This window comes from Caretta caretta, chromosome 1 (genome assembly GCF_965140235.1).
Source record: "Caretta caretta isolate rCarCar2 chromosome 1, rCarCar1.hap1, whole genome shotgun sequence".
Taxonomy (NCBI): domain Eukaryota; kingdom Metazoa; phylum Chordata; order Testudines; family Cheloniidae; genus Caretta; species Caretta caretta.
In genome coordinates this window covers 55938880-55955999 of record NC_134206.1, presented here as the reverse complement: position 1 = coordinate 55955999, position 17120 = coordinate 55938880, and the positions used below count along the sequence as shown (strand labels likewise).

General features: G+C 46.0%; 1 protein-coding gene across 1 annotated transcript in view; it reads left to right on the top strand.

Moving 5' to 3' along the window:
• Positions 1-11688: 11688 nt before the first annotated feature.
• MRPS31 (mitochondrial ribosomal protein S31) overlaps positions 11689-17120 on the top strand; it is a 32716-nt gene continuing 27284 nt past the window's right edge. Inside the window, exons 1-2 of the mRNA XM_048848567.2 lie at positions 11689-11864; positions 15979-16278. Of these exons, the coding sequence (XP_048704524.1) occupies positions 11761-11864; positions 15979-16278 (404 nt within the window). The 5' untranslated portion in view covers positions 11689-11760. The remainder of the gene's footprint in view (positions 11865-15978; positions 16279-17120) is intronic.

The window sequence follows — 17120 nt, the reverse complement described above, 5'->3', positions numbered from 1 at the left end:
GGGAGGTATAGTGGGGGGAATGGGGTGCGTGTGATGGATATAGGAGGAAAGAGAGTGGGCTAGTGGGATGTTTCTTTGCTTGTTAAAAGGGCAAAGGCCTTGCTATAGCCAGCTCACTTTTATGAGCACTCAAGTGTCATGGAAATAATGGGAGAATATCAAAGGTGCCATCACGAACAGACTGGATCCCCAGAGCCAAAAGTCAGTGGAGCTCTGCATGGGGGCAAGGGTCTGCCTGCATTGATCCAACAGCAGGACTGGAACAATGGTCTTTTTCTCAGAGCAGTGACTGGTGACAAAGGTAGACCAAATAAGCAGTCTGAACATCGCAGCAGCCAGCATCTCCCTGCTGCCATATCGCAAGAAGCCGCACCTGTTTTACCTAATCTGAAAAATGTTCCCTGCACTCTGCACAGAGTCCACTTTCTTGCTAAGGAATCTTTAATTATGGGCAATAAACAAAAATTCACAGCCTGTGACCTGTCCCTGACTTATATTTTATGCTCCTGACTAAAATCTTGGGAGGTCTAGGGCAGAGGGCGGCCGAGGAGTGCTGCGGGTGCTCTGAGGGGATGTGTTGGTGCGCGGCCTGGGACCCCTGCTGGTGCTGTGGGGGGGGGGGGGGCACAGCCTGGGACCCCTGCCATCAGTGAAATGTAGTTTTACTTCATGGACGTATTTAGTCAGAAAATTACATACCCTTTGATTATAAATTACAATATGTACTTACAAATGGATCAAAATAGAACTTTAATGGCCTGATCCTTCAATTATACCTATAGGGAGACCCTTTGAAGTCAGTGGGCTCTGTGCAGAGAGCCACCTGTGCAAATCCAGTTGCAAGATGGAGTTTAAAATCATAAGAACGGTCATACTGGGTCAGACCAAAGGTCCATCTAGCCCAGTATCCTGTCTTCCAACAGTGGCCAATGCCATGTACCCCATGAGCGGCGGGCCAGAGCGCTGACAGAGCAGCGCACTGAGGCTGGGGGGGAGGGGCTTAGGACTAGCCCCCCTGGTCGGGAGCTCAGGGGCCAGGTAGGACGGTCCCGTGGGCCGGATGTGGCCACGGGCCATAGTTTGCCCACCTCTGATCTATAACCTACCCTGCACCAACTCTTGACATCACTATGAGATATCACACTCAGATGTCACTCCCAGTAGACTGTGCAAAAATTCATAATGTGATTATCTTTCTTTTTAATTAGAAGTGAAATAATTAACAAGATTGATGTCTATGCTGACATCATTAGGCTTCAGAATGAACACCGCACGTTGGTATCCTATACCTCACAGAAAGATGGAAGAGCAGCAGCTGCACTGGTTTGAACTTCAAAATACATCATGAGCCATTGTACCTAAACAGGCTAATGCTCCTGGGAGATGCCACGTGCGTGCAGCCCTCCTAAGCTGTCCAGGTGTGTGCTTGCATTCAGGCATGCACACGCACTTCCACATGTGGTGGCTTAAGGCCATAGTCTTGTCCAAAAAGTAAAACTGACCAATGCTAATTTCATTGCCCAAGTTGAGTGAAGTGTAATAAATTAGCATCATAAATGCCAGAAAGAGAAATAGACATTTATTTGTCCTTCAGTGTTAATCTATTGTATGCCTTTGATAACATAGTTATGGATGATTTTAAATATGATTGTTACCTTAACATTCCTTTAAAATAATGTGAGTATTCCTCTAAATATCAAAACTATTAATGAAAAACAGAACAGAATATAAACAATTCCATTAAACACTTTGTTAATTATGAAGTGATTTTTAGTCCTTAAACTGAGAATATTTTGCTGAGACAATGTTAAAGTTTAGGTCCAATGAGCTAATTATTGTTCCAAAGTAGGAGTTATTATTCAGTCAGAAACTATTTTGGATTGTTTCCCTCTGACTTGCTGTAGGGTGGTGGTGCTGTTAGAAAAATTCGTTGATTGAAAATTATCTAGCCTCTGCTGCTAATGAAGCTTGTGACTTAGAATTAAACTACAGGCTGTCTGCAGTCACCGTGTGTCTTGTGTCAAATGTTAACACCATGCCTTGATTACTGCAGGATATACATTATATGTTAATGCACAGAGGTCACATTCCCTGTGTAGCCCGTAAGGTGTGCTCTGCAGATGCTTGGACCATGTACAAAAGATTTAGAAATCAAATATACTGTCCTTGAAACAGAATAGTAAATTGTTTGCTGTTAGTTAATGTATTTGTGTAGTGCAATACTGTAACGTCAGTGCTGCCACTGTGCAGCTAATGACATTATTTGCATTCTCCTCTCTGAGATGCAAAAAAAAATGCATATTAAAGGTGACCTGGAAACTTTAAAAACCATGGAGCTTATGCCCTTTTTTTGGTTTCTTTATAATGTATGAATGCCTGAAAGGTTTAGACAATTAAAAAGGAGTGGGACTGTATTTTTTTTTAAACCTAAAAAATATCAACTCTGTCTTCAGTGGAAGTCTCCCTGGAAGGGTCCAGAGAAGTGGAGGGAAAGCCTTAGCCCTTAATCGAAAATGATAAATCATTAACAAAGACAGCTTTTTTCCAACAATTTTGAATAAAAATATGCTTCCCCTCTCAGTCAGTTTTCACTTCTTTGCTACCTATGATGTAAACCTGGTAGGTCTTTAGTTGTCCACAGAGTCTTCCAGGAAAAACAGGGTAGTCAGCCTGTGAATGGGTGAACAGTCTCTGCATGCCCCTCTTGGACACTGGAGCTATACCCCATCTTAATTTCCCCAAGTGGAACAACAATAGATTTCAGACTTACCTGTCCTGAGGCAAGGAGAAGCTGACACACATTAACAAAAATACCATCTCCTTTTAATCAGTCTTCAGTTCAGGAATCCTTACAACAAGGAGCTCCCTCTCTCTCTGCTCCATTTTCTGTTCCTGTTTATATGGCCCAGACGTTATGTTGGATCACGTTAAAGAAGTTCTGTATTAAAATCACAAATGAGTTTGATTCTCCATAGTTTAAATTCCAGGGTATTACTAATTAAGAGGTTTGAGAGTAACAGCCGTGTTAGTCTGTATTCACAAAAAGAAAAGGAGTACTTATGGCACCTTAGAGACTAACCAATTTATTTGAGCATAAGCTTTTGTGAGCTACAGCATCCGATGAAGTGAGCTCTAGCTCACAAAAGCTTATGCTGAAATAAATTGGTTAGTCTCTAAGGTGCCACAAGTACTCCTTTTCTTTTTACTAATTAAGAGGTCTCTTGGTCTCTTATTTTTACTGTTTCTCTCCCTCTCAGTGTGAAACTTGCAAGCTGCTAATTGTGTTAGTACATCCTAAGACAGAGTCTGTTCTCAAAGCAATACTTTGTAACAACAACTACTCACAACAAGAGAGACTCAGAGCAATACTCTGTAACAACAGAAACAGCACCCCACCCTTTTGTTGTATTTATCTCGCTTTGTTAACAATTGTGATTAAAATAGAGATAGAGGATGTATGTGGATGGATGCTTGGTGTGGATAATAACTGAATGATCAGGGAGGTGCCAGTCTAAGAATCCAGTGTCCATCGGCAGAAGAAGGCATCAAATGGAAACAACCAGAGGACCCCCGGAGGGCAGACTGGAATCCACCCAACAGCCTCAAGGATGGGAGAACCAAAGAACAAGATAACATCTGGCAACACGGAGCCGTCAGGAATGTGCCATCTGCTGATTGATTCAGCAACAGCATGATGAAGCAATTCCCATAGATTGGCATAGGAAGAAATTCCTATAAAAATGGACTCTAGAAGCTGAGAACGTTGGGGTCTGATTCTGCTAACCAACTTCCAGAAGCATCAGATGAGTATCTGACAAGGCCCTGCTCCCTCCTCATGTCCAGGCCACCTGGCCAGTGGCTTGGCATGAGCAACTCTAAGGCTGGTAACTATGATAGTTAGCCTAGCAGAACCTCTGTGTGTGTGTGTGTATGAATGAATGTGTGAATAAATATGAAATTGAATGGAATGTTATAGCTATAACCAACTGCTTACTATGATTCTTTCTGTATTCACAATAAATGTGGCATTTTGCCTTTTCCCCTTTAATAAGATCCTGCTGATTTTTATTTTATTGGTATAACACAGACTCCTGGTAGGGCCGGGCCTCCTCGATTTTCCTCAGGCTGCAGGCTTTAGACTCCATCCAGCCTGTCCCTTAAAAGGGTAATATCTTAGAATCGTAGAACCACAGGGTTAGAAGAGACCACACAGGTCATCTAGTCTAACCCCCTAATGTAGGATTTGTTGTGTCTAAACCATCCAAGACAGATGGCTATCCAGCCTCTTTTTGAAACCTTCAGTGAAGGAGATTCCACAACTTCCCTAGGCAGTCTGTTCCATTGTCCTACTGGTCTTACAGTTAGGAAGGTTTTCCTGAGATTTGATCTAAATCTGATATGATTGCATCTTGTCCTGCCCTCTGCGAGAAAAGTGAACATTTTTTCTCCATCTTTCTAATGGCAACCATTCATTTGAAGACTACTAACGTGTTCCCCCTTTATCTCCTCTTTTCCAAACAAACTAATATATCCAGTTCCTTCAGCCATTGCTCATATGGCTTGCATTCCATCCCTTTGGTCATAGGCACTGGAAGTCAGTATGCAGGGGGTTCTGCAGCACCCCCAGGTTTTACACCTGGCATTCTGGCTGCTGGCCTTGCACCCCTGCCACCCACAGTCCCGGCCACCTGCCCCTCTGCTGCCCAGGGACTCTGCCGCTGGCCCTGGGTCCCGCTCAGCTACTGGCCCTGGGTCCCGATTGGCTGCTAGCCCTGCATCCGAGGGCTCTGCTGCCAGCCTGGGGTCCCACTTGGCCACCAGCCCCGGTGGTTTTGCTGCTGGCCACCAGGTCCTGCCCAGCCACCGGGTCTGGGGTCCTGGACACAGCCCCATGCCCAGGGTTCCGCACCTGCCCCTAACTGTGACCCCAGCCTCCACCATCTTACCCCAGTCCGCGTCCTTCCATCACAGAGCCACAGCCCTGCTCCCAGCCCCAGCTCTAGGGGGTGGTGAGGGGTGCAGACAGGGGTAAGAGGGCTGCACCCCCATTCCAAAAACTGTTCCAGCACCACTGCCTTTGGTCATTTTTGCCGCTTGCCTCTGGATCCTTTCCAGTTTCTTTACATCCTTTATATACAGCAGAGGTGGGCAAACTACCGTCCATGGGCCACATTTGGCTCGCAGAACCATCCTGCCTGGCCCCTGAGCTCCCGGACAGGGAGGCTACCCCCGGCCTCTCCCCCACCAGCGCTCTGGGTAGCGTGCCTGGCTCCAGCTGGGCTGCGCAGCTGCAGGCTCCTGCCGCTCTGCGTGGCATGGTAAGAGGATGGGGGGGAGGGTTTGGATAAGGGGCAGGGGGTTCTGGGGGGGCAGTCAGTGAACAGGGAGGGTTGGATAGGTGTGGGAGTTGGGGGGGCTATCAGGAGGCGGCGGTGTGGATAGGGGTTGCGGCAGTCAGGGGATAGGGAGCAAGGGGGTTATATAGGGGGTGGGGTCCTGGGGGGGCGGTTAGGGGCAGGGGGTCCCGGGAGGGGGCGGTCAGGGAACAAGGAGCCGGGGGTGGTGGTGGATGGGTCAGGGGTTCTGAGGGGGGCAGTCAGGGGGCAGGAAGTGGGAGGGGTGGATAGGGGGGTGAGGACCCAGCTGTTTGGGGAGGCACAGCCTTCCCTACCTGGCCCTCCATATAGTTTCATAACCCTGATGTGGCCCTCGGGCCAAAAAGTTTACCCACCCCTGCTATACAGTGGTGACTAAAATTGCACACAGTACTCCAACTGAGCACTAACCAGTGCTGAGTACAGCAGTACTATCACCTCCTGTGACATGCATGCTCTGCCTCTGTTAATGCAACGCAAAACTGCGTTTGCTTTTTTTTGTAACAGCAAGGCAGCATCCTTTCCCCCTTTCTCACACAAGGTGTATGGGGTGGGGCAATCTTTTGGGGAACACAAAACAAACAACCCAAACCTTTCATGCCTTCTTTACAGGAATTTAAAGCTGCCTTTCCCTGGATCAGCTCTGCACAGAAGGGCGCCATTGTAAACACTTCAGCTCTATCCCAGGATGGATCCTGAGAAGGAACGATTGTACTCATACGCCAGAGGGATTAAATGGAGTCCATAGAGTTTCTGTTGAGTCAATGAATTTCTATGTATACAGTTTGCACCCAGGATATGATATAGTTCTGTGAATTTGTCTATGTTAAGTACCATTCATTAATGTCATACTCCAGAGTATTTCGTGCTATAGAATGAATCCTACACTTATGAGAGGCATGGAAATCTAATTTAATGTTACCCAGCTCAGATACCTGAATAGGTTTTCAGGAACCCTTTAAAATAAGTATATATGGTTTGCTCAGAGCCAGTGAAGTATCTATTTAGAATGCTATTTTAAAGAGTGAGTTAACAAAACCTCAAAGGATGAAGTGAGTGAAAATGAGAAATGCAGTTTCTGAGAAAAGATCAAAGGACAGATTCTGTGTTCTGCCACAGTAACAGTAGCCAGAATTGTGCTGTAGGGAGTAGGGGGAGAAATCCCTCACAAGAGATGTAGTATACTGCCTCATTGCAAGACCTGGCACAAGAGGCAGGAGTTAGTGGTGACTCTGTGGCAGAGGGCACTGTGGCGTTTCTGCGCTGTGACACACTCCATATGCAGTCTAAGAAGAGGAGAGAAGGTGCATTAATCCACCTTTATGCTCTTAGGATTCTGGGCTGCTCTGGGAGACAGTGTGGCCACTGGTGTAAATTAGAATAGCTATGGACTACTCTAATATATGGGAGCCACCCATCCTGAAGGCACAATGGTGAACCTGAAGCTACCTTTTTGCTCTCTATTCTGGCCTGCACCTTCTGAGTTGCCCCTCTAGGAGGTGCAGCACAGAACCTCAACCCAAATAACATTTAAGCTCGGATGTAAGATTTATGCTTCAAAAGAATTACAGTGTTTCCATAGTGCATGACTGCAGATAGGTTTTACTGCAATTCTACATCCCATAGAAAGTGACAGTGCTCCATCTAGCCCAGTATCCTGTCCCAAGAGTACCACGTGCTCTGGAGGAAGGTGCAAGAAATCTGAAGTGGGTATACATGGAATAATCTGTCCATAGTGGAAGTTTCTTTTAACTCTCTTTATTAGATTGGTTTATGCCCTGCAGCATGAGGGCTTATATCCCTTTCAGATTTTTGTTTCTCTTTTTTTTTTTTATTGTGGAAATAACAGAGTCAATGCTCCAACTAAAAAACGTCTTGCTATTTCAATTACAGTAAAATGAAACCAGGGATGGTGCTGTGTCCTGCTTTTCCAGTGCCTATCTAAAATTGGGATGAGAATGAGAGTAAACTTGTTTAGGTTTAATTCAGATCAGTCTGTACCTTAATGGGCACGGTCTACAATGACAATCTTTCTCAGGCGTCTCACAATTATTTTTTATTTTAATATTCTTTATTTTTTGCATTGTTCCTCCAAAAATATAACTATTGGGTACATGCCAGTATCTACCAGCTGGTTTTTAAAGTATACAGTCGTATAATCCCAGATGTTTATAGCTTTTCACTTTGCCCCCATATTTACGAATGTCTACAGAAACAATGTTTTGGAAATTCAAATTGACAAAGACGTCAGTTGGCACTGTTGGCTACTAATGTCCATTTAACTATTACCAAATCAGCCCTGGTGTGTCCTCCTCTCCTTGTGACAGGAAATATCTCTAAAACTGACTCATTTTAATGGCGCCATTGGATGACAGAAATAATGAGAAACATCTGACTGGACACATTAGTTTAATTAATACATATTTAAAATAACATTCTTCAGGGGTATGTGCCATATGGCCAAACCAGAAAAGGAGTTTACCCTTCAGAGTGTTGAGTACCCTCAACTTCCATTAAAAGCTTTGGAAATTGAGAGCCCTTAAACACCTTACAGGAGCCAATTGGCACATCATGGGATTGGATCCATATGTCTATAATTCCAGCAGGCATGATGAAACCACATGAAAATTCAGAAAGTAAAGGCTTCTTTACATGTAATATAACTTTTTTACAGTTTTTGATTAAGACTTGATTTAGACCAAAGATCAGAAAAATATGCAATGCAGAGAAGTTTGAGAAACAGCAGCACTATTGTGCATAATGCTTTGCTCAGTCCATACACTTGTATACAAACATAAGAATGGCCAGACCGGGTCAGACCAATAGTCTACCTAGCCCCATATCCTGTCTTCTGACAGTGGCCAGTGCCAGATACTTCAGAGGGAACGAACAGAACAGGGCAATTACTGAGTGATCCATTCCCTTTCGTCCAGGCCCAGCTTCTGACAGATACAGGTTTAGGGACATGGGGCAGCCCAGGGCATGGGGTTGCATCCCTGACCAGCTTGGCTAATAGCCATTGATGGACCTATCCTCCATGAACTTACTTAATTTTTTTTTAACCCAGTTATGGCCTTCAAAACATTCCTTGGCAATGAGTTCCAGAGGTTGACTATGCATTGGCTGAAGAAGTACTTCTTTATATTTGTTTTAAACCTGCTGCCTATTAATTTCATCAGGTAACCCGAGGTTCTATTGTTATGTAAAGGAGTAAATAACACTTCCCTATTGACTTTTTCCACGCCATTCATGATTTTATAGATTTCTATCGTATCTCCCCCTTACAGTCCTAGTCTTTCTGAAAATCCAAATTCACTTTATAAACTGGATCACCCTTGTCCACATGCTTTTTGTCCCCCTTGAAGAATTCTAATAGATTGGTGAGGCATGATTTTTCTTTTTTCTATGTTGACGCTTCCCCACCTACGTGCAGGGATGAAAAGTAACTTAAAAGACTTATCGGTACTCCAGAGTCCTGAGCAGGGGGCATGGCCTCGACTGGAAGAGGCATGGCCTCGACCGGAAGATGCATGGCCGGGGCCTTTAAATCACCCCCAGAACTACCAGCTGCAGAGGCAACTGGGAGCCCCGGGGCTCAGGGGTGCTTTAAAGGGCCCCAGGTTCCGTCCGCCACTACCACAGTGGAGCTCCAGGTCCTTTAAATCACCGCCGGAGCCCTGCCACTGCTACCCTGAGGCTCCGGCAGCGGGGCTCAGGGGGCCCTTTAAAGCACCTCCGGAGCCCTGCCGCCGCTACCCCAGGGGCTTCGGCAGCGGAGCTCAAATGTTGTGAGACGCACAATTGAACTGTGAGAGTTGGCAACACTTAGACACCAGGGTAAAAGTGGAGTAAATGAGATAAGAATCAGGCTATGTGAGTGCAGTCTCTCACATGCCCTCATTCCATCCATTCCTTCATTCACTTACTCTCTCTCTCTCCTCGCTCTACCTTAGCTCAGTCTCCTTCCTTATCCATTCCATCTCCCACATTGATTATTTCTACTACTCACTCTTTCTTTTCACTGTTTCCCACCCTTTCCTTCTCCCTCATTTCATGCAGGGCCGTCCCTACCCACATGCAAAATACACAGCTGTGTAGGGCACCAGGATTTTGGGGCACCAAATTTCCTGGTGCCCTACGCAGCTGCGTGCTGCTCCAGCCCCTGCTCCACCTCTTCTCCATGGCTCCCATCCCTGCTCCGTCCCAGCCCTGCCTCTTCCTGCACCAGCCCCACCCCCACTCCACCCCTTCCCCAAAGCCCCTGTCCCTGCTCCACCTCCACCCTCACTCCCCTGATGACTGCAGCAGGAGTTGTGCCTGCACTCACTGGTGGCGGAAAGTGGAGTGACCTGACCCCAGCCCGCTCTGCTCTGCCGGCTCCCAGACGCATCACCGGTCAGTGCTGGGGAGTGGTTCCCCCCTGCCCCCCAAGGCAGGGAGCCCAGGGAGCAGAGCAGAGTGGGCTGGGGCCGGGTTGCTCCACTTCCCGCCGCCCCATGAGTGCGGGGTCAGGCCTGCCCTGCACTCACTGGGCGACAGGAAGTGGAGCGACTCGGCTCCAACCTGCTCCGCTCCACCGGCTCGTGCTGGGGGGTGATTCCCCCCTGCCCCCCAAGCCTGTTCCTGCCCCCCCACGGAGGCCTGGGCCCCCCCTTGCAGGGTGTGTGGGGGCTGCGTAAGGCACCAAAATGGCTAGGGATGGCCCTGATTTCATGGTATATGCCTGTGTGTGAAAGACAGGGAAAGAAAGAGAGAAGAGAAAAGGGAAGAGAGAGAGAGAAGGACATGGTGAAGTGGAAGCCCTGGAGCCTGTTCCTACTTCCCACAGCTAGTGGCACCAAAAGTGGTGCTATATAAGGTAGTACACCGGCCACCGACAGTACCTGGAGGCGTGAGCCGGAGCGACGTCGTGCATCAACTACAAGAAAGGGACCGACTGTCCGTTGGACCATATAAACTGGAACCATAAACTCACTGAACATTAAATCTCACCAAATGAGGGTCAATCCGTCATCATCATCGTATCCACTCATTATACTCCACACCTGAACATAGCCATTATATGAACAACATACCCTCATATCTCAATGTCTGTACTTTAACCCGTTAATCTTTTACCCCCAATCTGGGATATTGCAGTTTATGTATTCCTTACGCCATCTGATTTTAAACCGAACTTCGCACCCCTTGATAATCTGTACGTTATTCTCTGATACCCAGAAACATCTACACTTAAATTCTGTACAGTTCCCTTTTTTTTTTTAAAACATCATCTTAATAAAATGCTTATACCTGAGCAGCAGGCACCTGTCTGTATTTGCTGCATCCCAGCAGGGTGCAGGCAGCCATGCAAATGCCCTATTTAGAGAGGATCCTGATTTTGAAGAATCCTGGAGAACAAGCAACCATAATATTCAGCTGGTTTTGATAAAAATTGACAGTGTAGGGCTCAAGAGAAATACTTTTCTTGGTCTGTTGTCTCTAATACCAATATTGATTACAGGGCTGGAGGACTAAATTAAGAATAAAGATTAAAAGAACCCAATGTAGATAATTTGAAATGAAGCCTAAAATGGAGGGCATAATAATTATCAACAGCCATTTAAAAATGTAAACACAATGAAGGGAACAAAGGTATTCAGAGTACTAAAAGGAGCTGTAATTAGGAGTAGTGGTATATTAAAGAGAAAATATCTTTTTCTTATATAGACTCCTATTATCCTCCACTCACTGTCCTGATTTTTCACAATTGCTGTCTGGTCACCCTACTTCATTCTCTCTCACACACACACAGTGGGGGTGGGCTGTAGGCAGGAAGAGTTCAAAAATCAAAAGACAAACCGCAGACAAATGTTAATCTTTAACACACGCCCCCCCCCCCCCCCAAAAAAAAAACCCGCATGATTTTTTCTCTCTTGAGGTTGGCACTGCCGGGTAGAACCGTGTGTCATCTGCGCGTTGCTGGCACTTGTGTCCTTGTTGTCAGTTTGCCAACTGTCTATGAACAAAGTGACTTGCCCAAGGTCACTCAGGAAACCCGTGGTAGCGCCAGGAATTGAATCCAGTTCTCCTCACGCCCAATCCTCTGGCCACTGGACCATCCGCCCTCTCCCCACACTGGGGAAGCTTCTGGCCAACAACACAAAACTCTTGTTATTTGAAAACACACCCCTGTAGACGTGTCCCTCTCACTCTACCCGCGCTAGGCATGAAGGCACCAGCTAGCTCCCGCTTGCACAGCATGAGGCCAGGCCTCCCCTAGGGGAATCGATCCCGGAACCAGTTTCCTTGGCTACTGTTTCCAGGCGGAAAGTTGAGGAGACGGACCCACGCCCGGAGGGGGAGCGCTTAGGGGCGAGGGCACGCTGCTCTCTGAGCCGCCGAGATGTGGAGCCGCGTCTCTGCCGTCGGGAGCCGCACGCGCGGCGCCTGTCGCTGCCGCCTCCTCCTCGCCCTCCCCCGGGGCGCCCAGGAGCAGGGGCCGGGCAGGTGAGCTCCCTGCGTGGGGCGGGTCCCTGAGCGCGGGTCGGCGAGGCCGCTCCGGGTGCCGAGGTTTGTCAGCAGCGGCCCCAAGGCCGCGCTCGCAGTGAGACGGACCCGCCTGAAACGCGGGCCGGGCCGGGCCGGCCGCGCCCGAACCCCGAGGGCCCGAGCTGCGGCTTTCGGGGGGGGGGTGACTGAATTGGCGGGGACTCGCCTCTGCCGGCGGGCAGAGGTGCAGGGTCACGCCCCGCCTGGGCGCCCGCGGCTTTTAACAAGCGGCCGCCGGAGAATTGTGGTGTTCTGCCTCCCAGCGCTCCGGGGAGCCGTTTGCAGTTTTCTCGGTGCGGTCCCATCCGCCGCTGGCTGACAGCCCAGGCCCACTCCACTGACTTCAGTGGGACTCAGTGGGCAGAGCCGGATTGTGAGAGTTGGCGGGTCTTTGTGTGGCTTTTTTTATAAAGCAAGAACCGGGCAGGTTGGTCTCTAAGGTGCCACAAGTACTCCTGTGTGTGTTTTAACCGGGCAGGTGTATTTTCTGAGACTACTTTCAACTCGTTTTCTGACCTGGATTTCAAGTGAACGTAGTTTAAGTCCAGAAGGGACCATTAGATCATCTAGCCTGTTTGCCTATATACCATAAGCACTTAAATGTCATTGTTACCTCGGTATTGAGCTCAATAGCTTGTGTGTGGCTGAAGCATAATTGTGTGTGGCTAAAGGATCTCTCCCAGAAAGGCATCCAGTCTTAGTTTGGAGACACAAAGAGACTCTTCCCTTGTTAGTTTATTCCAGTGGTTGCTCATCACCCACTTTCAAAAAAATTTGTTTTATTTCTATTTTGAGTTTGTCTGACTTCAGCTTCCTGCCATTGTTGTTTTTTTTTTAATGCTTTTCTTCACTAGATTAAAGAGCTCTTTTGAACCCACCATTTTCTCCCTCTGAATTATCCACTGTAATCAAGTCACTTCACAATCTTCTTTTTTATAAGCTGAACAGACTGAGCTCTCTGTATGTCACTGGAAGTCCCATGAATCACTTTTGTGGCTCTTTTCTTCACCCTCTCTTTTTTCACATTGTTTTTAAACTTTGGACACCAGAACTGTCCACAGAATTCCAGGCAACAGTGCACCATATACAGAGGTAAAATCATCTCCCTTCTTCTACTCACTACTTCCTTATTTCTACATCTGAGGAACACCATTGGCTCTTTTTGCCGCAGCATCACAATGGGAACTCATGTGGAGTGTTGCTTCTTAACTATAACACCAAAATCTTTAAGGTGTTTGTCCTCACAACGATGGGGAAAGTACTAGTATCCCCATTTTTACAGATGTGGAACTGAGATACAGAGAGACTAAAGGCTTATTCTAAACCAGAAGTTACACAGGTAATTGGTATGCTGTGAATTTATACCCCTATATTTATACCCATATCAGTCCCGGAGTGGACACTCCTTATGTTCTCTCTGATTTAGCCCCTATTGCTTTGAAAGCAGTTTAGGGTTTAAAATGCTGCTTAAGTACCAGCTCTACTGGGCTTATGATACTAGAGATGTAATGAAGTGTTTTCAAGGGCTGCTGGCTTACTTCATGTCATTTTCTTTCCCACCCCTCAGTGTCATTTGTGACAGGTCTTCTCATCCAAGGCAGTAGACTTCTCAATGAGCTGGTAGTGCTGCTAGAGAATGGGGCTGCACATTTTTAGCATCCATCCACTGTTGGTGTCAGTTGTTATATAGGTTATCGTATACAAAAGTAAAAAACTATCATGTCTCTCCTTCTATCTTGTGATGCCAAACTGCTATATATATTTGTGGTCTCACCAGCACTTAAAATATGTGTGTGTGAGCAATAAAGCAATGCTGTCTGTTGGTACAGATGTATGCTCAAAGCGTTGGATAAAAATTAGCATGGTTTGGAAACTAGTATATTTTACAGGGCACTGGAGACATTTAACCACTTCCAATAAGAATTGTATTGTATTGTTTTTTTTACTTCAGAACTACCTGTTTTCTGTCTTGAATGAAATACGTAAGCAAGGTAGCCTAATAATACAAGGATATCCTCTTTTTGAACAGTTTTTGAACATTTGGAGGGTATTTTGAAGAACTGATAATGCAAAGTATATAACATAGTAGTTATTGTAAGTGACTACAGCTTTCCCATGTTGATTTCTAAATTGCTCCTAATGCTTCATGCAGGGAGAAAATAATTACTTCCAATAAGTAATGCAAAATGAGCTGATAGGAAAAGATGCTTTTTGGGGGAAAAATTATGGAGAGACTGAATTGTAGTGGATAATAGCAAAGTCTGCTTGGTGTAAGTCAGAAGGCTTTCCACAGCCTAATTAACAGAGTTGTGAAGTGTTACTTAGTTTTTTTATTCACAACATGCTTTTTTCACTGAAGGTGTTGGTTTATGCCTGTTTAATTTTCTCTATAGTATACTAATGTTTGGAACATATGTAGGTGCTTTTAAGCAGTCCATGAATCATAGAATATCAGGGTTGGAAGGGACCCCAGAAGGTCATCTAGTCCAACCCCCTGCTCGAAGCAGGACCAATTCCCAGTTAAATCATCCCAGCCAGGGCTTTGTCAAGCCTGACCTTAAAAACCTCTAAGGAAGGAGATTCTACCACCTCCCTAGGTAACGCATTCCAGTGTTTCACCACCCTCTTAGTGAAAAAGTTTTTCCTAATATCCAATCTAAACCTCCCCCACTGCAACTTGAGACCATTACTCCTCGTTCTGTCATCTGCTACCATTGAGAACAGTCTAGAGCCATCCTCTTTGGAACCCCCTTTCAGGTAGTTGAAAGCAGCTATCAAATCCCCCCTCATTCTTCTCTTCTGCAGGCTAAACAATCCCAGCTCCCTCAGCCTCTCCTCATAAGTCATGTGTTCCAGACCCCTAATCATTTTTGTTGCCCTTCGCTGGACTCTCTCCAATTTATCCACATCCTTCTTGTAGTGTGGGGCCCAAAACTGGACACAGTACTCCAGATGAGGCCTCACCAATGTCGAATAGAGGGGAAGATCACGTCCCTCGATCTGCTCGCTATGCCCCTACTTATACATCCCAAAATGCCATTGGCTTTCTTGGCAACAGGGGCACACTGCTGACTCATATCCAGCTTCTCGTCCACTGTCACCCCTAGGTCCTTTTCCGCAGAACTGCTGCCTAACCATTCGGTCCCTAGTCTGTAGCTGTGCATTGGGTTCTTCCGTCCTAAGTGCAGGACCCTGCACTTATCCTTATTGAACCTCATCAGATTTCTTTTGGCCCAATCCTCCAATTTGTCTAGGTCCCTCTGTATCCTATCCCTCCCCTCCAGCGTATCTACCACTCCTCCCAGTTTAGTATCATCCGCAAATTTGCTGAGAGTGCAATCCACACCATCCTCCAGATCATTTATGAAGATATTGAACAAAACCGGCCCCAGGACCGACCCTTGGGGCACTCCACTTGATACCGGCTGCCAACTAGACATGGAGCCATTGATCACTACCCGTTGAGCCCGACAATCTAGCCAGCTTTCTACCCACCTTATAGTGCATTCATCCAGCCCATACTTCCTTAACTTGCTGACAAGAAGACTTACTTTGCTTAATATGTCAAAATGCTGAGACTGAAAATGTTGAGTGAGTGTGCAAAATATTCTGATGGATATGTGTGGCAATTGTGGTACTTTTGTTTTCCTAGAGTTCTAATGTGTTTACCTAGCAGACCTTAGTGGCTGATTTTCTGGTAAGGTTCTGAAGTTATCTGGTTTTCCAGTAGCCTTAACAAAGGCACAAGGTCACAAGACTGTTACAAGGTCCTGGTGTATACCTCAGCACAAAATGAAGCCCACAATTTGTCATAGTTATCAACCTGTTGTGGTTGTCTAACATCTCAGCATACTGTTTAGTGCAGAGTTACTTGTTGCCTTTCGATTCAGTTCATTCATGGAGAAAAGAAAGCTGTTTACATTATATCGCAGAAACCATAAAGACCTGCCTTCAGAGTAAAATTGTACATTTAAGTTACCCAGTTCAGTTTGTGCAAAATTAGGCCCAGTCAGTTATGACTAACAAAGCGGTTCTGTGTAAATTATACCTTTTCCCTTCCTATCTTGTCTAGTAAAACACAAAAGTGCTTTAGCACCAGCACTGGGTTCTACAACAAGGAAGATGAATCTGCCACTTCTACAGACAGTAGTGCTGAGAAGGCTTCAGAGAATCAGGAGAAGACAACACCAGGAAATGCAAAGAAGAATTTGTTGAACATTATTAGTGAAATGAAAGTAGAATTAAGTTCAAAGAAGAAGTTCCAGATCCTAAAAACACGGAAGACCAAGGAGCAGACCAATGACCAGCCAGAAAGTATGGAGAGTGCAAGTAGCATGTTTCAGAAAGCTACAGCAGACAGTAAAGCTAAGAGGTAAAATGCAATATGCACAGTTCAAGTGTGTGTTCTTTGAAGTGGACTCTATTAATCTCTAGGACAAAATAGTAGCATAAAATGTCTTTTTCTTTGTATAGAAAAGAATCCTCTATGGGAACAGTCCTTTTGCTAATGGTACAGCTGTACCCTGCAAAAAGCAATAACAAATGGAATGGTTGCACTAAGCATGTATATTTACTCCATACTTGTATTCCTGGAATTGAAGCCTCAAAATGAAATGTTACTAGCTATCCAGAGAAAATCAATTTAAGGGGAGTGCGGGAATTTTCCCTTTTGAAATGCCATTACTCAGTTATGAGAAAATAAAATCTGGGAAAAGAAAGAAGTTTTATCTCCTTTTAATTGCCTCTCTTTGCACACAATTGATCATATACAGCTTACTTATTAAAAATGTAAACATGCAGCTAAACTCAGTTGTTCAGTTACAGTCTGAGAAAATCTTTCCTCTGAATAACTGCATACTTACAGAAATGTATACTCCTGGGGGAATTCTGCACCCTGCAGCGGGCACAGAATTCATACCTTCTGCAGATTTCTTGGCTCCCCTGCAGAAAAATGGAGGAACCAAGAAATCTGTGAGAAACACATGCCCCTTCCGTGGCAGCCTGGCTGCCTCTGCTGGGAGCAGCTGGCAGCAGATCACCATGGGAGGGGAGGAGGAGAGACATTAAAGGTGTGGGGATGGGCTCCTGCCTTAACGTGAATGAGTGAGAGAGACTCAGGGCATGTCTTCACTCGCCTGTGGCTTGTGTAGTCATGGCATAGCGCTGGGAGAGAGCTCTCCCAGCGTTCTAAAAAAAACCACCCCCAAGAGCATG